Source organism: Phacochoerus africanus, chromosome 4, assembly GCF_016906955.1.
Source record: "Phacochoerus africanus isolate WHEZ1 chromosome 4, ROS_Pafr_v1, whole genome shotgun sequence".
NCBI lineage: Eukaryota > Metazoa > Chordata > Mammalia > Artiodactyla > Suidae > Phacochoerus > Phacochoerus africanus.
In genome coordinates this window covers 3,220,974-3,241,425 of record NC_062547.1, presented here as the reverse complement: position 1 = coordinate 3,241,425, position 20,452 = coordinate 3,220,974, and the positions used below count along the sequence as shown (strand labels likewise).

Sequence of the window (20,452 nt, the reverse complement as noted above, 5' to 3'; positions counted from 1 at the left end):
TGACCTACACCACAGCTCACAGCAACGCCGGATCCTTAGCCCACTGAGCAAGGCCAGGAATCGAACCAGCATCCTCATGGATGCTAGTCAGGTTCATCACCCACTGAGCCACAGTGGGGACTCCCCATTCTTTTTCTTTTTGCAGCCACACCTGGGGCAGATGGAAGTTCTCGGGCTAGGGGTCGAATCAGAGCTGCAGCTTCGGCCTATGTCACAGCTTGTGGTGATGCCGGATCCTTAACCCACTGAGCAAGGCCAGGGATTGAACCTGCATCTTCTCAGACACTATGTCAAGTCCTTAAACACTGAGCCACAGTGGGAACTCCCTCACACATTTTTAATTTTCGGAGACTCTGTTGACAATGTCTTTATGCCTAGAAAACCATCCCCTCAGCCCTGGGCCTTCCGAGTCAGAGGAGGAGAAGGCCTTAGCTCGGGCCGCCAGAGCAGAGTACCAGCCAGGGCGGCTTACACAGGAGATATTTAGTCCTCACGGTTCTGGAGGCTGCAAGTGCCAGGTCAAGAGGCCAGCTGGGCTGGGTCCTGGTGAAGCCTCCCTTCCCAACTTGCAGGCGGCCGTCTTCTCGCCCGTCCTCCCATAGCTGCTCCTCATGTGCGCCCTGGAAAAAGCAAAGCCCTGATGTCTCTCTAACCTCCTTATAAGGACGTCGGTTCTGTCGGGTCAAAACCCACACTCACGACCTCCTTCAACCGTAATTGCTTCCACAAACCCTCAGTCTTGGGGCTTCCCGCCGTGGAGCAGTGGGTTAGAGAGCCGGCGTGTCTCTGTGGAGGCCTGGGTTCGATCATGGCCCAGTGCAGGGGGTTAAGGATCCAGCATTTGCCACATCAACAGCTCAGACGCTCTCCCTGGCCCGGAAACGTCCGTGTGCTGTGGGTGTGGCCAAAAAAAGAAAAAAAGGATTCCAGATACCGTCGCATTAGGGCTAAGGCTTCAATGTGGATTGGGGGGGGGGGGCCCGCAAACATTCAGTCCACAGTGTAGAACACGTGGGGTAATAATGCTACAAAATACTCTTTGGGGCCACAGTGGAATTTGAGTATGGCAGACCCTGCACGGCCTTTAATTTTAATATTAAGAAAAGGAAAAAGGGGAGTCGTGGCTCAGTGGAAGCAAATCTGACAAGCATCCATGAGGATGCAGGTTCAATCCCTGGCCTCAGTCAGTGGGTTAAGGATCCGGCGTTGCCATGAGCTATAGTGTAGGTCACAGACGTGGCTCAGATCTGATGGAGCTGTGGTGTAGGCGGACAGCTGTGGCTCCGATTCAGTCCCTAGCCTGGGAACCTCCACATGCCACGGGTGCGGCTCTAAAAAGCAAAAAAAAAAAAAAGAAAAGGGAAAAGGATGCAAGCCAAGCTTCTGTGTACGAGAGACCTAGGGCCCATTCTGAGTTCTCGCCGGTGTCCCTCTGCGGGCCTCCTGGGCGTTCCTTGGCTAATGGGATGCAGAGACAGGTGGCTGAGGCACTGGGGTTCCAGCTCGGTCCCAGCCGCCCACCACCAGTGTGACCCTAGGCTTTGAGTCGAGGTCGGTAAAGGATCACACAGGTGCATGAGATTCCTCTATTCACACCAGCACCCTCGCCCAGCATCTTCCTGAGGACACCCTCCGTGTACACCCTCCGGGTTCAGGCAAGGCTTCCAGCCCATGGGGCTCGTCACCATCCTGCCCAAAGCCTGGGGGATGATGGCGTGTGTGTAGATGGCGTTTCTTTCACTCAGCCGCGCTCATCAGACAGCCCATCCCAGCAGATAAGACGGCAGGCTCTCTGTGCATCCCGTGAGAATTTTTTTTTAAATTGTACCACTAGTATTTCTCCACTCCAAAGTCTGTGGGGTCTTTTATAAAGAAAATGGGGTGTCTGAAAGCTCCGGGCCATTTTAGATCAATTCCAGATCAGATCATGAAGAGTGGGGACTCCATGATGATGCCAGAAGCTTCTTTCCCATCTCCCCACCCTGACCTAAAACAAAGACCTGTTCTTGCTCGGGGACCCTCCCCCCCGCCCCCCGCACCACCTGCGGGTTCCTCTAGAGCCTTACCAAAGTCGCCGAGTTGACCCGTGTCTGCCTCCCCGACCAGAACAGGAGATCCAGGGCTCAGGGCTGTGTCTGCCGTGCTCATCTCAGAGCCCAGTGCCTAGCACAGTACCTGGCACACCGCTACTTGCTATACGTGTTTGTTGAATGAATGAATGATGGTAGTTGTAAGCTGAGTAGCTCAGTTCAGCGGGGGCCTGGCAGCTCTGTGTTCCAGGGAGGGGAGCGGGAGGGTTCCGTTTTCCCAGCCCCCCACCTCTCCCTCTCCCCCAGCTCCTGTATGAAGAGTGGGCGAGTTACGGGGTCTTCTACAAGTACCAGCCCATCGACCTGGTCAGGTAAGAGGGGATGCCGGGAGCAGGCACGATTGAGTAAGTGTCCCTGTGCGTCTCGACCGCCTGCGGTGCCGGGGAGCCTGCTCGAACTTGAAGAGCTGGCACAGGGGAGCCAAGGTCTCCCAGCAGGACTGGCAGCCTGGCCGAGCCTTGGATGCACTGTTTTCAAATTCACTGCAGAATGGGCTCTGTCCTCTTCACCATCTGCCCCTAAATTCACAGTCCAGCTTGACCCAGCGGGGCGACTGGTGGGGTTTCTTGCTTTGCTATGTCGAAAGGAAGGAAAGAGCTGCCCCGAAGTTTGTAAGAATTGCCACCTCGGGGAGTTCCCATCGTGGCTCGGCAATAACAAACCTGACTAGTATCCCTGAGGACCTGGGCTGGATCCCTGGCCTCGCTCAGTGGGTGTTGCCATGAGCTGTGGTGTAGGTCGAAGATGTGGCTCGGATCCCACATGGCTGTGGCTGTGGTGTAGGCCGGCAGCTACAGCTCCCATATGACCATATGCTGGGAACTTCTATATGCCACGAGTGTGGCCCTAAAAAGACCAAAAAAAAAAAAAAAAAAAGAATTACCACCTGGGCAATGTGTTCTGGGGAGTGGGGGGACCTCCATCCTGCAGCAGGAAGGGGCAGGCAGGGCAGATAGCATGTGTGCCATGAGGTTGTGGAGACTGGAGCTCAGCCCATCGGGGGCGGCCAGGACGCTCCACATACAGAGACTGGTTCTCTTGGTGCCTTGGGGCCGCAGTCATTCCCGTTCTTAAGCTGAACAGGACGGGGAGCAGAGGGCACCCCAAACCTGACAGCCTGGCTCGGAGCCCCCCCCCGCCCCCAACCCGCCGCGTCTCTGCTTCTTGGTGGGGAGAAGCGGGGCAGGGGGTGCCCGGTGTGTGGTGTCCCTGGCTGGGGAGGGGACGTGGCGGGTTTTTGCCCTCTGGGTGTGGGACGAGCGTGGCCGTGTCTCTGGCTTTGCCCTGCGGTGCAGGAAGTATTTCGGGGAGAAGATCGGCCTGTACTTCGCCTGGCTGGGCGTCTACACGCAGATGCTCATCCCCGCCTCCGTGGTGGGAATCATCGTCTTCCTGTACGGATGGGCCACCGTGGACGGCAACATCCCCAGGTAGGCGGGCAGCCCCTGGCCCTGATCGCACCCCCGTCCCGCGGAGGAGCCACGGTCCTCTGACGCAGGAACGGAAGCCCCCCCCCGCACCCGCCCAGCCCCCCAGGCAGTCACAGGCCAGGCCAGGCGCTGTCAGGACCAGGGCCGCCCAGTCCAAAGGGTTCTGTCGCCGTCTGAGAGCGTGGGCCGCCTTTTCAGGCACAGACACCCTAGGAGAGGTTTTATTGTCGAGAGGAAGACATAAAGTAAACATCCGACTCCTTTTCATCCTTGGAAGCTTTTGTCCCCCCTCGAGTTCTAACTCATGATGTGACAAGAAAATTCGCTGCTTCCCTGTGGGGTCAGGCAATGAGACAGATGCCCATCGGAGGCCGAGGGGCAGGGCCCTCGGGCAAAGCATCAAGCATCATATACCAGGGACGGCCGGGCCTCATCCAGGCTGTGGTCTCACAGCCTGGCACCCAGAGCGTGAGTCAGGCGGTGAGAGCTTAAGGATGCCCACATCCCGTCTTTTCTAGCTGATTCCCAGACTTCCCAGTAGCCACCCAGACCTCGGCCCCACCCCCCACCAGGGACCCCATGCCAGCGACACTGGTTAGACAGGCGGGTGCCGCTGGCCCTGCTTCAGGGAGCTGGCCGTCTGTCAGGAACGGTCCTGGGTCGTTAGGGCAGGTCACAGCTCTCACTGCTCAGCCTCGAGTCCCTGAAGCAGAGCTGTGGTTTAGAAACGTCATCTGTGCTTCTGGTCAGGAAAGAGCCAGTGACGGCGTCTCACCTGGAGGAGTAACTGCCTCAGCGGCACAGAGAGGCCACATCCGGTACATTTTTGTGCAAGTAGTGTTTTAATACGTGAATAACACCTCAAATATTCCACCCACCCGGAAACAGGACGTTAAAGGAATCTGGCTCTGGTCCCCTCCGGGGTTATTTTGGGCACAGGCAGGAGAAAGCTTGTCCCTTTGTTAATGACATGAGTTCACTGTGCTTGGGTTTGAGGAAGGCAGAGATCAAAGCAGCCCAGATCTGGAGGGAGCTTCCCTTCAAGGCCATGGGGACCTGGCACGGGGAGTCCCCCACCCCCAGACCCCTCAGGCCCCGGGAGGCCGCCTGGGGGCCTCTCCGTCTGTGCTCCTCCCGGTCCTGGGCCAGAGCTGTCAGCCAGCCGGGGATGCAGAAGCACTTCCTGGGGATGCTGGAGGCCCGTCCGACCTCGACCTCTGCCCGCCAGTGCCTTGGACAAAGCAGGGGCTTGTGTTCCCCTTGCAGCCTGGCCCATCTGGGTCCATAGCACGACCAGGGCCCCCTGCCCCTGCGTAAGGCTGCCCTGCCGCCCCCGCCCTGCCCTTTCGCTCCAGAGAGCAGGCCTGCCCGTTACTTGTCTTTATTTTGGCTGAAGGTGGGGAAGGGAGAGGCTGAGGGTTTAAACCAGCAGAAACAGGCTTTGGATCTGGCCCCCCACCCTCGTGGCCCCAGGCCACATACAGACGATGATGAATGATGAAGCAGGGGGCTTTCCATCGTTGGGTCCCCAAGAGGAGCCGGGTGGTGCAGGGGAGGTCCCACCCCCAGGCCCAACGGCGCTCAGGGGACGGAGCCTCAGGGCAGCTCCCACGCCTCCTTTTAAACCTTTTAAAACCACCGCAGCGCCGCCGGTTCTGTTATCCCACGATGACAACAGCGCACAGGAGGGCGGCTTGGGCATCCCAGCGCTCCTTCCCCGGCTTCACATGCACTCCCCTGCTGGACCCTCCCGACAGCCCCGTGACGTGGGTCCCCTTTCTTCTCAGCACCCCCATTCTATGGATGGGGACACTGAGGCCACCTACCCAAGGCCACGTAGATCCCAAGTGGTAAGGCTGAGATTCAAATCCAGAGCCGCCAGCTCGCAGGTCCACACTGCCCCCCCACCCACTCACATACACGCCCGCGCCCAGGCGCGCAGAAAGACGTTGGCGAGCACCCTTGAGGGAGGAGAATGGAGCTGAGGGCCGCTGCGCTGGCGAAGGAGGCCCCTTCGAGCTTTTCAGAGGTGTCTCAACCACCGACAGCTATGGCCCAGCCATGATTTTGTGCAAACTTTATGCTCATGTGCACCCAGAAATGCAAAGCAAAAAGCCGCAACAGCCACTCGCTTCAGCCCCCTGCTGGATAGCCATCTAATCCCTGGGAATTAGACTCTGGCCGGTTGTCTAATTATAGCTCCTTGCCCTGTGGAAGTTAGCCAGGAGGGGAGGGCAAGGCAGGGCAGGGCTGGCACAACCTTCTTCTGGCCTGTCTCCTCACCTTCTAGAAGGAGAAACCAAGTCTGAGGCTAAAGGGCCTGGCCCTGGCACAGAGGGCAGAAATAGCCCATTGAGAGCTCGGCCAGGCTGCCTGGTCTCAGCAGGGAGCCCTCCTGTGGCCTCTGGGCAGCAGCTGAGGGCCATGCAGGGCACAGGCTTGGCAGAGACAGAGACCAAGGCTCAGTCCCCACTCTGCTGTGTGGCCCTGAGCAAGGGACCTCCCCTCTCTGGGCTTGCTTCCGCATCTACGAAGACAGGATTGCCGTAGCCCCAGAGCTGGTCCAGGCCAGGTGGATGCTCGGTGCAGGCCCCTGCTCGCACCGCGGTGGCCTTTGAACATTCTCTGTCTTGTCAGCAGAGAGCCTAAGTGCTGGGCGGGGCGGAGGAGAAAGGCCGCCGGACGTCAGGCAGCTCCCCTCTGTCCGTCTGCAGCCACTCAGCTTGGGCCTCAGATCTCACGTCTGCTCAGCTGAACAAAGGCCTACACTGAGTGGGCCTCGCGTCCTGGCCAGGCGCCCCTCGGTCCCCCAGTTTGCCCAGCCTGATGACTTCCCAACCCTCCCACAAGGAGGCCCTGGAGGCCTCTTCTCCGTCTTCTGGGTGATGTCCACTGGCTGATACGCAGGCCTGCCCAGGGCCAGCCGCCCCACGGCCTCCCCACCAGGGCGGATGGAAGCCCGCAGGAGCTTCAAGCACTGGCATTGGCAGCGAGGGCTTGGGAGGGCCACAGCGTCCAGTGCCCCTCGACCCCTTTCCTCTTTCTGTCCTCCAGGGCCTTGCAACGTACGGCCCTGGTCAGCCTCCGCTGCCATCACAAGGCCCGTCCATGCCTGGTTTTCAGAGGGAGGCTGGCTGGGGACCCAGGCTCCTGCTAGAGAGCTCCAGGACAGGCTGTGGGTCCCACTGCCCAGGCGCCCCCAAGAGAGGCGCTCACGCCGTCCTTTGCAGCCCACAGTCTGGTGGGTCCACACCCAGGGCCGCGGACGGAAGTTGCAGGCTGCCTGCCAAGAAACACGCAGGGCCCTGTTCAACACTCATTAAGCCGCTAAGCGGGTGACAGGTGGAGCCGAGCTGGGGCCCCCTGGGCGGCCTTGGGTGAGAGGAGGGCTCCAAGCCCTGGTGGAGGCTGGCTCGGGCACCGGATGTTGTCCGTGCAGGGGACCCCCAGCGCTCTCCCCCACCAGCGTGGCTCCGGGAGGGCTGGTCCCTGGGGGCCGGCAGGGGCCAGGGATGCACGAGCCCTCCCTCTCTTCCAGCATGGAGATGTGTGACCAGAGACACAACATCACCATGTGCCCGCTGTGCGACAAGACCTGCAGCTACTGGCGGATGAGCTCTGCCTGCGCCACGGCCCGCGCCAGCCACCTCTTTGACAACCCGGCCACCGTCTTCTTCTCCATCTTCATGGCCCTCTGGGGTAAGCGCAGCACCGCCGGCCCGTCCCAGGGCACCTTGGAGGGTTCGGGTGGGTTGCCGCATCCTCTCCCTCTTCTTGAGACGATCCGCAGGAGGGTTCGCGGGGCGGTGGGGGGGGGGTCTGGGGAAACAGGCCCCCCCCCCCCCGCTTTGCCGGCGGGTTGCCTGGGGCTGTGCTGGGCCACAGACACCCACGAGTTACCTGCCAAGAGCCCCTGTGAACGCCTGCGAGGGTGCCGTGGTCCCAAGAACAGGACCTCTCTCCTGGGGCCAGGATTTGTTGGCCCAGGAAGGGCAGCTGCTTTAAAACAAGCGGGGTTCAAGGGTCTGCCCTCTTCCCACGGATGCTGGGAAGCTGACAAGGCCTGGGCCCTGAGGCATGTCTCTTGCTATCCCTACGGCATCTCTATGGGCCCCTGGTGCCCATTTGACAGGTAAGGAAGCCAAGGCCAGAAAGTGTTGATGTCAGCCACCCGAGACACCAAGGCCTGGACGTCACTGCCACCCAGAGTGCGGGGCGCATAGCTCCTCCTCTAGAATTCTTTGAAGGCAGGTCCCACCTGTACCCATCTCAGGCATGGCGGGCCTGGGAGACTGTAAGTGGTGGCCAGATGCATTTCTGCAGATGTTTCTGCATTAGCACACAGGCCAGTCCCTCCTCCGTGGCCTCATGATACAGCCTTTGCCAGCTGGGGATTCAGAACTCAGGCACCCGTGTGCTGAGCCGTCCCCTGGGCACCAGAGCCCCAGTCTTCACCCTCAGGGGCTCCCATTTAGTAGGAGACGGAGCTGTACACGGAGCGGGCACAGGAGCATAGGGTCGGGAAGTCAGGAGGGACTTCCTGGAAGAAGCATCAGCCCCCGAGCTGAGTTCTGGAGACGTGTGCTGGGGCGCTGGGCTTTTGGGGCGAGAAACAGAGAGGGCTGTCGCCGGTTTCTCGGCAGCCCGACCTCACCCCGTGCTGAGGAGCAGCCCTCGCCCTGCGTGCTTGGCTTGCCCTGTGCCAGTGGGCGGTGATGGTCTGGGAAGCTGTTCCCGGATGGGGCGGCGGCTGCCGCTGCCAGCCAGGTGTGCGGCTCTTACCTGTCCGTGCATTTTGGATCTGCCAGGATCCCAGCCGAGAGTTCAGTACAAGCCTCTGTTACTGAGTGGTGGGTTGTCGAAGACCCTCGATCTGGAAAGGACCCCTCAGAATCTCAGAATCTTCATGTTGAGACAGGTGCTTCCCGGCTCTGCGGCTGCGCAGAGGGGGCTGCAAGCCCGGGGTGGGGGTGGGGCATGTAGGCAAGAAGGGACCCCTGAGGCTGAGCCAGGTTCCCTGGCCGGCTGATGGCCAGGGTGAGTTCCGGGACCATGGCACGCCGCCTAATCCCTCACCCGGCCCTGCACGGCCCAGCAGCCTCCTCCCTGCCCTCTGGGTTCATTCAGACTCCATCGATGGTTCAGAAACTCAGCAAGCCCAGGATAGCGCCAGGCACTAGCGGGAGGCTGAGGTTATGTCCCACTTGGCCTGGGCTTCCTGGAGCCAGGGGCTCAGGGTCTGGCCCCGTCTGTGACTTGGAGGCAGGTGTGCAGAGGAGCAGAGGAATGAGTCAGGTGAGGCGGGAAGGGAAGCCTGGCCTGTTGTCTGGGCTCCTGCACCAGCATGGACAGCAGGCTGGCTCCTCTGGCCTCCGATCCCTGCCCAGCCACATTTCTATACTTGCTCGAAAGCAGGGGCGGCCAGGTCTGGGGACGAGTCCCTGTGAGGGTCTGAGCCAGAGTGTCCCCACTTGGAGGCCGTGCACGTGGCCAGTCACCTCCCTCCCATCCCACGCACCCTCAGATCTAGAGAGGGACCTGGGATCTGCATCGGGAACCCCCTTCCGAGGACCTCCTCCACGGAGGCCTCCTGCCCTGGGCGCAGCACCCCAGCCCCCACCCCAGCGTGCATGGCTGGTGCAACCCAGTTCTCACACCAGCACCCTCCATGGGGGCCACCAGCCAGCTCTGTCCCTCACTTGGGGTCTGTGGGCCTGAGTGGTAGCCAAGCCAGCACCTCCGGGTTCTGCCGTGAGCAGACATGACCATATGGTGCCGAGCGCCTGAGCCACTAGAAGGTCATTCAAGGGTACCCATCTGGGTCGGCCCCCCGTGTGCACCTGACATCCCCGGGGACTCAGATTCAGCTCTGTCACTTCCTCACCTCATCACTCAGAACCTCAGCTTCCTGGCCGGTTAGATGAGGGTGTGATAAGGACTAGTGAGCAGAGTCTCAGCCAGCGGTTAGCACGGATGTGGCTGACTGTCAATAATGGCCCAGTGCTGGTGACCGCAAACCGCCGGCCGGGCTGCCTGCCACACTGCGGGGAGGTGTGACTGAGTAAGGTGATGTGCTTGGCATGCAGGGTGTGTACCAACCAGTGTTTACAGAGTGCCTGTGCTGGGCACAGGGGAAACCACGGGAGGCAAAAAAAACAATGTGTCCTCTGCTGTAGTCCAGGATTCACGAGGGTGCAGCGTGTGCAAAGGCCCGACGGTGAGCGTGCAGGCCTGTTGAAGGAGCCCGCAGGTGCAGGGAGCAGGTGGGAAGGAGAGCAGGAGGACCAGGAGGCCAGCAAGGGCCCTGGAGGACTTGGTGGTCTCCCTCAGAGGACTTGGGAACTGGTGCCATCGGCCTGCTGTGTCAGAGGTTTTTCTTGTCTTATACTTTAGTCAGAGATGGCAAGTTCTGTAAGAAGCAGCTGGGAGGTGGGGGAGGGAGGCTGAGCCAGCTCTGACTGGGGACAGTGGCGGGGCTTTCACTGGAGACCCACGCGAGCTCCGTGGCAGACACTCGGCCACTCACACATCTGGCAGCTGCTGTCAGGAGGGCAGCCCTGTGGGGGGCAGGAGGCCTGAGGAAAGGGCAAGAGAAGCGGTCAGGGGGTTGCGTCGGGCCCTCCCTCTGGGCCCTGGGCCTCACCGTGCGTCCCATCTCTTCCCACTCTGCAGCCCAGACACCTGGTAGCTGCTCTTCCAAACTGAGGGCCTCCGGCAGGGGAGGCTCTGACCATCCCAAAGGGCCCTCCCACCCGCCGTGCCCTTGAGCCACAGAGGTGCCGCCACAGGCATGGCCGAGCCTGTGCTGCGTGCAGCACAAGGGATATAAATGACAGCCCCCTGCCCCACTCTGAACGTCACCCCCTGTGACCTGCCCACCCAGCGTGGCCCTGGGATCGGGGGAAATGACCTTCGAGGTCTCCCAGCTGCCGTCCTGCAGCTGCCTGTAGACACGTCCACCTCTGCGAGCCTGTCTGAGCGCACGCGGCCGACAGGTGCAGCCCTTCCCCTCTGTCCCCCCCTCTGATTAGAGGTCGCTCCTGGGAGGCACGGGGAGCCCCAGAGCTGACGAAGAAGTGGGTTCGAACTATCCCGTTTCCTGCTCTACATGCTTGTATTGGAAGCGCTCCCACCACTAGTGCCAGGTGAAAGCTCTGGGCAGTGCCTCAGCCTGTCCCCACATGTCACACCTTCGATCCTCCCCTGACACCTGCGGAACACGCCTGGGTGCCGCACCCATAGGGCAAGCATCCCTCCCCCAGGCCTTGTCCTCGGCCCGCCTTCTTGCACGGTCACCTCAAGTGGATGCAGGCCTCCCTGAGCCCAAGGAGAACAGATGAGTCGGTGCCCCGGTAGTTTGGGAAGAGGCCCAGGTGAGCCTTGTCCTTCTCTTCTCGGCTCAGCAGTGGCCCTGAACCCCTGCCGCCCGTGGACACCCGGATAATAGAGCAGGACCGTCCGTCCACCCAGGCTCCGGGGAGCTCCACGCAGAGCTTCCCGTTCCGCGCAGGTGACGTGGTCGCGGGCAATTGGTCCTCCCAACGTGGCCAAGAACGAGAGCCGTAGACCGGCCGCGCCGCCTCAGGGGGAGGTTTCCAACAGGGAGTGCGGGGCGGGGCGGGGCTTGCAGGTGGTGAGCGGCCTGTTCCAGGCGGCATTCAAGCTGAGGTTGGAGGACTCTCTGCTGGGGCTGCTGCAGAGCATGTGTGGGGGGTGCCTGTGACGGTTCGGGGTGGCTCATGAGAAGGTTCCCAGCACCACCCGTGGCTCTGGTGACTCATCCCGGGACCAGTCTTACTATGCATCTAGGATCCATGGCCATGGGTCGCCGAGCTGATGTGTACATACTTGACACGGGGCCAGATGCTCCTTGTCCTTTGTCCTTCTCAGAGCCAGGAAGTTGGCCCTGTTGCAGAAGTGAGGGAATGGCTTGTGCCCTCCCGCGCCCGCCCCTGTCTCTTTGGGCCCTGCGTCTATCAGAACCACCCCCGACCCCCACTGCCCTCTGCCCCTCCCTCCCAGCCTCCTTCAAGACCTCAGCCCTGGCCGCCTCCCTCCTGCCCTCCTGCCTCCCTCCCCCACTCTGACCTCTGACCTCCTGGGCACCCAGCCTCCCTGTTCCCCTGCTTGGAGCCGGGGGGCTGGCCCGGCAGCACTCACTCCCAGCGTGGAGCCCAGCTTGAACCGTGGGCAGCTCAACGATTCGACCCAGCTCACTGCTCAGCTGGGTTGGCTGTGTGCCGGGATGGTCCCACAGAGTCAGCGGCTCGCAGCACCAGCCCCTGGGCCAGACACAAGTTCAAACCTCAGCTCTGTCACCTCCAGCCGTGTGACCTCGGGCAAGCTGCTTCAACTCTCCAGGCCCCGGGGTCCCCATTTGTGAAAACGAGACCCTGACAGCCACCTCGGAAGGGTGTCGGGACGGCAGGTGAGTCACAGTTTGTGACATCTTAGAGCTGGGCCTGGCGCTGGTTGTCACGCCACGCTAGCTGTTATGTGGTGCTAGCTGTCACATCGGATCAGGGAGCACTAGTTTCTTGAAAATGTGAAAACAGCCTGGACCCTAGGAGATTGCAGCCCAGGTCTAAGCTCTCACCTTGTGCTTTTGGGGCCCCTGTGAGTTCCGTCCCTTCACCTCCTTCAGAAGAGAACACTGGGAGTTCCCATCATGGCTCAGTGGCTAATGAACCCGACTAGGATCCACGAGGACTTGGGTTCGATCCCTGGTCTCGCTCAGTGGGTTAAGGATCTGGTGTTGCTGTGGCTGTGGCGTAGGCTGGCAGATGCAGCTCTGATTCGACCCCTAGCTTGGGAACGTCCATGTGCCGCGGGTGCGGCCCTAAAAAGATGACAAAAAAAAAAAGAAGAGAACATTAGCTTCTGCTGGCGGGACCCTGCCATGTGCCAGTCCCTGTTCTGCGTCTTTAACTCTCCCAGTGACTGTACGGGGCGCACAGGCTTTCCCACCCCATTTGGCGGATGAACAAATCGAGGCCACTTTTGCAGGGTTACACCAGCTAATAAGAGGCAGAGGCGAGGCCTGAACGCCAGCATCCTGGTCCCCCAGCCGCTGTACCTGACCCCTGCGCTATCCTCCCTCTGCCAGCATTACCGACTGGCTCTAGCTGGTGCGTGTGCTTCCACGTGCCTCGCTTCCTCCTGACGAATGACCTCAAAGGCATTCTCCCACCGGGTCTAGCTTCCCCGTCTCCCTCCAGACAAATACCCCCCCTTCCCCCTGCAGAGTTCTGCACAGAGATCCGCACAGGCTCTCACTGATCCCCCCAGCAGCCCTGCAGAGAAACCCTGTTATCCTCCGATGAGGACACAGAAGCACAGAGAGGTTAAGTGACTTGCCCAAGATCACACAGCTAACAGGTTCATATCAGACATGACAGATTTGCGCCCCCCTCCCGCCAGCCTCCCTAGTCCAAGCTGGGGCCCTGGCCTCATCTCTCCGTCCAAACATCCTCCAAACCTCTTGTGTGCCCTCCTGGGGAAGCCGAGATTTACCATGGCCTGCCAGCACTGCAAGGAGTGAAGTAAATTTTGCACGCCCTCTCAGTGAAGCGAGCTCGTCACCCTTCTTTATGGAGCACCTACTGTGTGCAGAGCGGGGGCCGTTTCACACCCTTGGAGATGTTGGCCAGCCTTTACCCGCGGCCCCATCCTTGGGAGACACACAGACCGTTCCATCCTGCCCATCCACGATGGGGCGGGGGGGGGGGGGCGGCGATCTGTGCTTCCCACCCCCTCCAGCTCCACTTCCACCCTGGGAGGCAACAAAGGCAAATGCAGTGTCTCCGTGCCCATTTGGGGGAAAAAAGCCAAACCGCTCCCACGAAGCACTTACTTTCGGGAAAAGGAGCTTATACAACAAGACTGAAGCAACGGGAAGGAACCTGCTGGGCCTGAGGTACCTGTTGACACCCCGCCCCCGCCGCAGGGTGGAGGGGCAGCGGGCACACAGAGTCCCTCTGTCCCTGGCCCTTTCACACTTGCCGTCAGGCATCGTGAGCAGAGATCTTGCCATTGTTGAGGGTTTTTTAATCCCTTATTCAATGACTTGTTCATTACCTTCTAAAGGATCATTTCCCCACTGGTGTTCCTGCCCCCACTGTGTCCTTTCTTTTTTTGCCCTCTGGCTGTGAACGTTTCTATTCATGCAATGACAGGAAACGACCCCAAACCTCCTGCTACTGCTGGGAGCGGGGCCATGTCACTGCCCCAGCTGTCCCCTCTGGCCACTGTTTTCTTCTCGCTGGGGTCCTGGGGCCAGGCGCTCGGGTGGCGCTCGGGTCAGCGCTCTGCCACCTGGGATTTATGCCATTTCAAAGCGTCCAATCAGGCATCACACAAAGCAACTTGGAGCTCCATTGAGCTGTTCTGGGGATCAATTTTCTGAAATTATGGCCTAATAATGGCATTTTCACGGGCTTGTCAGTTCCAGGCAGAACAAAAGGGGGCTGTTTGATTTGAGCCCGGCTGCAAGAAGCTGGAGAAAGATGGTCCTGGCATTAGGGGAGTGACAGGTGCAGTGAACCACCCGCCCCGGGGCAGGGTCTGCACCCGAGACTCTGGGTAGAGTTGGCAGGTCGCCGGCTGAGTCACCCAAGCTGGATGGGACTAAGGGAGAGAGACTGGGTCTCTGCCGAAATCCAGAGGCCAGCGGCAGGCTCGTGAGCAAACACGCGTCCAGGGGATAAATAAGCAGAATCAGTGAGAAAATGAGGGACCAGAGGCCTCGCATGGTGCGGGAGCCCCAGCTCCCCTGTCCAGCTGTCGTCCACTCTGCCGTCCAGAAAGTTGCGTCGCTGGCTCCACTTGCAGAGAAGAGCATGTGCCCACCAGACAGCTGACCGTCGGGAGCCAGAGGTTCACAAAGCTGGCCTCGGAGCTCGGGTTGAGATGTAAGGGGCCTGGGGCTCGGGAGCGCCTGGCACAAGTTTGGGGGAGACAAGACCCCGGTCCTTAAAGAGCATGGGCCTCCCAGCGGAGGTGGGGCTGTCCTCTGGGGGCCACAGAAGCCCCAGCCTCGGTCAGAGCCTTCCCTCGGTGGCCTCTGAGGGCCCACGGCAGGCCTGCGAGGCTGCGAGGTTCTGGCAGGCACAGAAAACAGTTGAAGGATCATCTAATGAATCGTCCAAGATGGTGCCATGGTGTTGGCCACAGCGTTTTGGGGGGCAGAGAGCTCAGAAGGGGTGTCCGCAGCCAGCCTAGGAGCATCCTGAATTAGGGCAATTGGAGCTAAGCCTAGAAGTAAAGGCAGCTTAGACAGGTCAGGCGGGGCCCGAGAGAGGTGGGTGGGAGGCGGCTGTGAGGAGAGCCAAAACAGAGGGTGCAGTGGGGTGCAGGGTGGGCCACCAGCTGATCTGATGGATGGAAGGAAAGGGCAGGCAGTGGCTTGGGTCAGTGCGTCCCGACACCTGTGTGCACTAGCCACCCGCAGAGCTTGTCCAGAATGCAAATGCCAGGTCAGGCACCGTGTCCAAGAATCTGTATTTCAGCAGGTCCCCTGCCTGGGGGTCGCAATACAGTGTACTCCGGGCTACACGGTGAGAAACCAGCGGGATGGGGGAGGGACAGCCTGCCCGCACCTCACGCACCCGTGCCGGCAGGTCCCTCTGGTCCGTCTTCTCTGCGGCTCCAGCGTGCGGTGGAGGAGGCTGGGAACAGGGAGGCTGGGACAGGGAAGGTAAACGGGCCAGGTCCCCTGTCCCCCACGGAGGCAGCTAGCTCTCCTCTCCCGCTCAGCCCATGGCCTCAAAGGAGGCCTTGCCTTGGGCAGGCGAGGACAGAGAGAGACAAAACACAGTGAAGAGAGGGAGGCCTTCCAGAGCTGATGGAGGTGTGGGAATGGGCCCCGACAGATGTCCTCTGCCGCGGGGACCACAGGACCTGTTAAAAGAGACAGAGGGAGGAGTTGCTGCTGTGACGCAACGGGATCGGGGCATCTCTGCAGTACCAGGAGGCAGGTTCCACCCTGGCCGGGCACAATGGGTTAAAGGATCTGGTGTTGCTGCAGCTATGGCATAGGTCACACCTGCAGCTCAGATCTGATCCAAAAAGGGGGGGGGGGGGCGGCAAAAGGAAACATCTTCACACCTCCCTAACCAGGAGGCGGTGCAGGCTGCCCCGCCAGCCACATGCTTCCTCCCTGAGTCCTGATGGCCTCAGCGCGTGCATCTGTGTCACAGGGAACTACACTGCCCAGGCCCCCTTGCTGTCCTTCCTAGAAGGCTCAGCCAATGGGAAGCCCCGGTGGGGGATCAGAAGGCGGGCGTTTCTCCTCCTTTCCCTCCGCCTCCTGGGGCATCTCTGGCAGAGGCTTTGTCTTCCCCACCAGAAAGCCCTCCCTCCCCGGGCAGCTCTGGTTTCTGGCTTTGGTAATGCCACCTCCCACTGCCCCACCGCCCTACAGGGGCCGCCACTTCCTGCCGTTTGTAATCTCTGGGCGGTCTCACCATCCCCTCTTGTCCTCGCACTCTTCCGTGGCCAAGTCCCAGGATTAGTACCCTAGGAGGTTCCTGTTCGTGGCCGGGCCTGCCTGGGACCGTAGCTACCACTCGACGTGTACCCATTAAGCACAGCCGCAGGCAAACTCCGAGGCCTGTTCTCACCCAACCCTGATGGGGAGGGAGCTCGTTCGGCGTAGGCTGAAGCTCTCTAAATGGGAAGCTGAATCATTCAGACCCACTTCTTTTTTTTCTTTTTTTCGTCCACACCCGTGGCCTGTGGAAATTCCCGGGCCAGGGGTCAAATCCAAGCTGCAGCTGCCACTTACACCACAGCTGTGGCAATGCAGGATCCTTAACCCACTGTGCCCGGCGGGGGATTGAACCCGTACCTCCACAGTGACCGGATCCACTGCAGTTGGGTCCTGAACCCAGTGCACCACAGCGGGAACTCCCAGACAATGTCTTGTCGGATCCAAAGCCTGCATTCTTTCCCAGCGAAGGACGGCTGTGGGGGAATTTGCCCTTGAGTTCTCCATTTCACCGAGTTTTCATCTCGACACCGCCATTTATTAGACAAGCCGTTTAATTCCTCCGAATCTGTTTCCTGGTCTGGAAAGTGAGGGCGAGGACGGCAGCTCCCTCCCGCGGTCGCTGTGAGGTGCAGGCGGGACTCTGTGATAGCACCGTGAACAGGGCCCGGCCCACAACAGCCCAGGCATCCGGGACTCTGGTTGACTTTACAGTCGCCCCATCATTACGGCAAGCCTCGGCCTCTGCTGATTTTCCCTTGGGGGGGGTGCGGGGAGCATTCATGGCAAATGCTTCGGACACTGGCGTCCCCCTTTGCAACTATGTACTCATAAAAGCCTTTCATTCATTCACTCGCTCACTCACTGAGTCCTCTCGAGGCGCCTGTTTGTGCCAGATGCTAAGCTCCCTGCTGGAGACCCAGGTAACAAGCCCCATCTCTGCCTCATCCCCCAGAAGGGATATGGGACAGGGACCACGATGGAAGGTGGCCTGGACACCATGAGCAAGAGAGATCCCAAGAAGAGTTGGTTTCTTTCCTGACACTGAGGAAAATGACCAGAAGCTTCCTGGAGGAGGTGGCTTCTGAACCGTATTTAATGTGCTGGGAATACCAGGCAGAATGTGGCGGCTAAGAGTGCAGCTCAGTGGTCAGATCACCAGCAGGGTTTGAAGCTTGAGCGAGTGGCCTCGGCCCACCCTTCACCCTTTCTGACCTCAGGAGGCCCACCTGTGACTTGGGGTCCCCAAGGCCCTGGAGCCAGATGGCTGAGAACACAGGCTTTGGGACCAGTCAGCCCTGTACCCCACTGCACCCCAGTGTCTGGCTAAATAACCTTGGCCGAGACTCAGTTTTGCTGAGCCTCAGTTTTCTCATCTGTAAAATGGGAGCGTGATCACCCCTGCCTGGTGGGGTCCCTGGGGAACCTGAGCCAGTCCCCCGGGCTGGGTCACGGGAAGGTCTTGGTCCAGCACTCAGTGGCCCTCACTCACCAAATGATGCCGAAGAGGAAAGTGCTTTCGTGTCATCCAACGTCTTAGAGTTTCTCAGCCTCTAACTTTCTGGTTCTCCTCCCTGCCCGCAGCCGCCACCTTCATGGAGCACTGGAAGCGGAAACAGATGCGGCTCAATTACCGCTGGGACCTCACTGGCTTTGAGGAGGAGGAGGTGAGTGGGTCGGGCGCTTCACCCCCCTCCAACCCTGTGCCCTCCCCGACACCCTCCCCGGCCCCCCACCCCATTCCTTCCTGGGGACTCGCGTGGAAGCCCTGGTCGTAAAGCCCAGGCCAAGCTGCTCCCCGCCTGCTTCTCAGTTCCTGTCCCTGGGGTTGGAATCCCCCGCAGTTGCCAGGGTGACCGTTTGATGTCTGCTGTAGTGTGTTTGCTCTCCTGGCTTCCATGGATGCACCACCCAGCAGCGTGGTCAGAACACAGGCCAAGGCGCACCACGCTGATCTCATCCCATCTGGGGGCGGCCCGGCGGGTCTGGGGAAGGAATCACGGCCACCCACGAGGCCAGGGCCCCAGAGGCGGCCGCCAGCCTTTGCCTGCGTGCCAACCTCCAGATCCCCAGAACCAGCACGAGGCCTGCAGTCGGGCGTGGCTGAGAAGTGGGGGAGGCCCTTCACGAACAGAGGGACGCCGCAGGCTGGGCATCTCCGTGAGCCAAAGAGAGGGGCCCTCGGGAGCCAGTGGCCACTGGGATGGCAAGTGAGCACCCACCCCAGGGTGGCTCAGGAGCAGCTTTGCCGCTGCCCCATCCTGAACGGCCAGCTCAGAACCCCAGGGGATGGATTCATGGGCATGAAAAGCAGCAAGATCCCACAAGTAGGAGCACTGTTAGGTGTGGCCACGCTGGCCGCCGCTTCGTGGTGTGAAACTTCTTGCTCAGATTTTTAAAGGGAAACCGCTCATGCACTTCCCATTCCTCCATCACTTTTTAAAACATTCCTGTTATCTTCCTCCACATACGTGCCCCCTCCGGGACGGGCCGGGGGGGTCCGTCTTCAGGCAAATGGGTAGCTCAGTCAGAGAAGCCGCTGTGCGGGCTCTGTGCTGACAGGGTTGTCCTAGGACAAGGGCTGGTTTGAAGGGAGAGGCACCCGCTTAGCGGTGACAAGCTGACCTCTGGGTCCAGGACTTCTTGATTAATTTCGCACCGCCCTTGCTGTATGACCTGGGGCAGGTTGCTTAACCTCTCTGTGCCTCCGTGTCCTCAGCCCACAAATAAGGATGGAAGAGGAGGGTTTGAGGGGGTGTCCATGGATCAGCAGATAGAAGTCCCTTCACTGATCACCCACCTCTGGGCTCAACCTCTTCCACCGCGGGTCTCTGTCCCGTTTCACAAATGGCAGGACCGAGGCTGATGCAACCAGACTGACACTCGGCTCCTCAGGGGCAGGGACAGAAGTGGAACCGGCATTCTGTCCCCCGGGGCAGGGCCTGAGTCAGCTGTCTACGGAGCAGGCTCTAAAGATGCAAGTGGAACAAAGAGCAGGGTCAGCTTCGTATTCTCGAAGTAGACTTAGAATGTCCTTTTCGTGGTGTCCCTGTGGTTGGGGCAGTTCCACCCCGGGGGGACAGGTGCCATGAACCCGTCACCTGACCGCTGGGACCCTTGATGCTGGGGTATGGAGCAGAGCCACTGCATGTGGGGACCCGAGGGGCCTGAACGGGCTCCTTAAAGTGAGCCGCTACCCCCCCAGCTGGCCAGGGACCTCTTCCAGGTTAGTCACCTGAGGCAAAGGGACAGCCTCTCAGCCCTGAACCCCAGGTGTCCACTCTCGAAGCCGAGAGACGCCTGACGCCGGGCTTCTGGCCTGTGTGGTCCTTGCCGAGTCTGCGACAGTCCAGCCCAGCGCTCCCACGGGAATTTCCTAAACCCTGCGGGCAGTGGACGCAGCCACCAGCACGGGGACCCTCAAGTAGAGTGGCGGGTCCTCCATGTCCCTCCAGGTCCGAGTGCCCCCATCCGGGTTCTTAAAGACGTTGTCTTTAGACGACAGAGCCTGTTTCTTAAAAAACAGCACAAGTAATGAAATCTTTTTGTTTTTGTTTTACGTTTCTGGTTCCCTGAAGGAGGCTGTCAAGGTTTGGAACTTTTGGTCACTTCTCTGGCTTCCTGTCTCGCTGGGAGAGGGGCCTTCTGGCACACCTGATCCGTCTGTTTCTGCCGAGCAGCTCCCCACAGCTCTCCCACGCGGGCAGGGGTCTCCGCTTCCTCCCGCACCGCCGGGCCTCTCTTAACCCCTGTTCTTCTGTTCCAGTGCCCTTTGCTGGCCTGCCCTGGGCTCGCCGAGGCCTGGCGCCTCCGGTCTGCCCACGCTTGCTGACACTTAACTGCCGTCTCTTCCGACCCCACGGCTCCTGATGGGACGTTCTCGGGGGCCAGTTCACGGCTGGGTGTTTACAGCGAGACAGTGGGTGGCGGGGGGTTGGGGGGGGGCTGCAGCCTGGCAGAGGCTGACCCGCCCCCAGGACCCAGAGCCCCATTCGGTGGCCTCCCCGTGGGCTGGGGTTCCCAATAAGGGGAGAATCCTGGACGGACCACACACAAGGAGCTCTAAATCCAAAATGGTCCGGGAGTTCCTGTCGTGGCTCAGCAGGAATGAAGCCAACTAGGATCCATGAGGATGTGGGTTCAACCCCTGGCCTTGTTCCGTGGATTAAGGATCGGGCGGTGCCGTGAGCTGTGGAGTGGGTCGCAGACGCGGCTCGGATCTGGCGTTGCTGTGGCTCTGGCGTAGGCTGGCAGCTGTAGCTCCGATTCGACCCCTAGGCTGGGAACCTCCACATGCTGCAGGTACGGCCCTAAAAAGCAAATAAATAAATAGGCAATGGTCCAAACAGGCTGCTGGGAACTGGCCCCCAAGGGTGCCCCGGGGAATGTATGGGCTGAGTTGGCCACGCGTGCTTCTGTTGAGAGTCTCGGACAATTAACAAGCC

At 60.3% G+C, this 20,452-nt stretch overlaps 1 protein-coding gene across 8 annotated transcripts in view; it reads left to right on the top strand.

Annotated features, from left to right (window-relative positions):
- The window catches only part of ANO1 (anoctamin 1), a 155,508-nt gene that overhangs the window by 108,370 nt on the left and 26,686 nt on the right, over nucleotides 1-20,452 (top strand). For 5 of the 8 annotated variants that reach the window (XM_047775028.1, XM_047775027.1, XM_047775030.1 and 2 more), the window contains 5 exons: nucleotides 2,337-2,401; nucleotides 3,386-3,520; nucleotides 7,059-7,219; nucleotides 17,592-17,674; nucleotides 19,586-19,597. In XM_047775028.1, the coding sequence (XP_047630984.1) occupies nucleotides 2,337-2,401; nucleotides 3,386-3,520; nucleotides 7,059-7,219; nucleotides 17,592-17,674; nucleotides 19,586-19,597 (456 nt within the window). The remainder of the gene's footprint in view (nucleotides 1-2,336; nucleotides 2,402-3,385; nucleotides 3,521-7,058; nucleotides 7,220-17,591; nucleotides 17,675-19,585; nucleotides 19,598-20,452) is intronic. The other 3 variants (XM_047775029.1, XM_047775032.1, XM_047775035.1) reach the window with 1 other exon arrangement.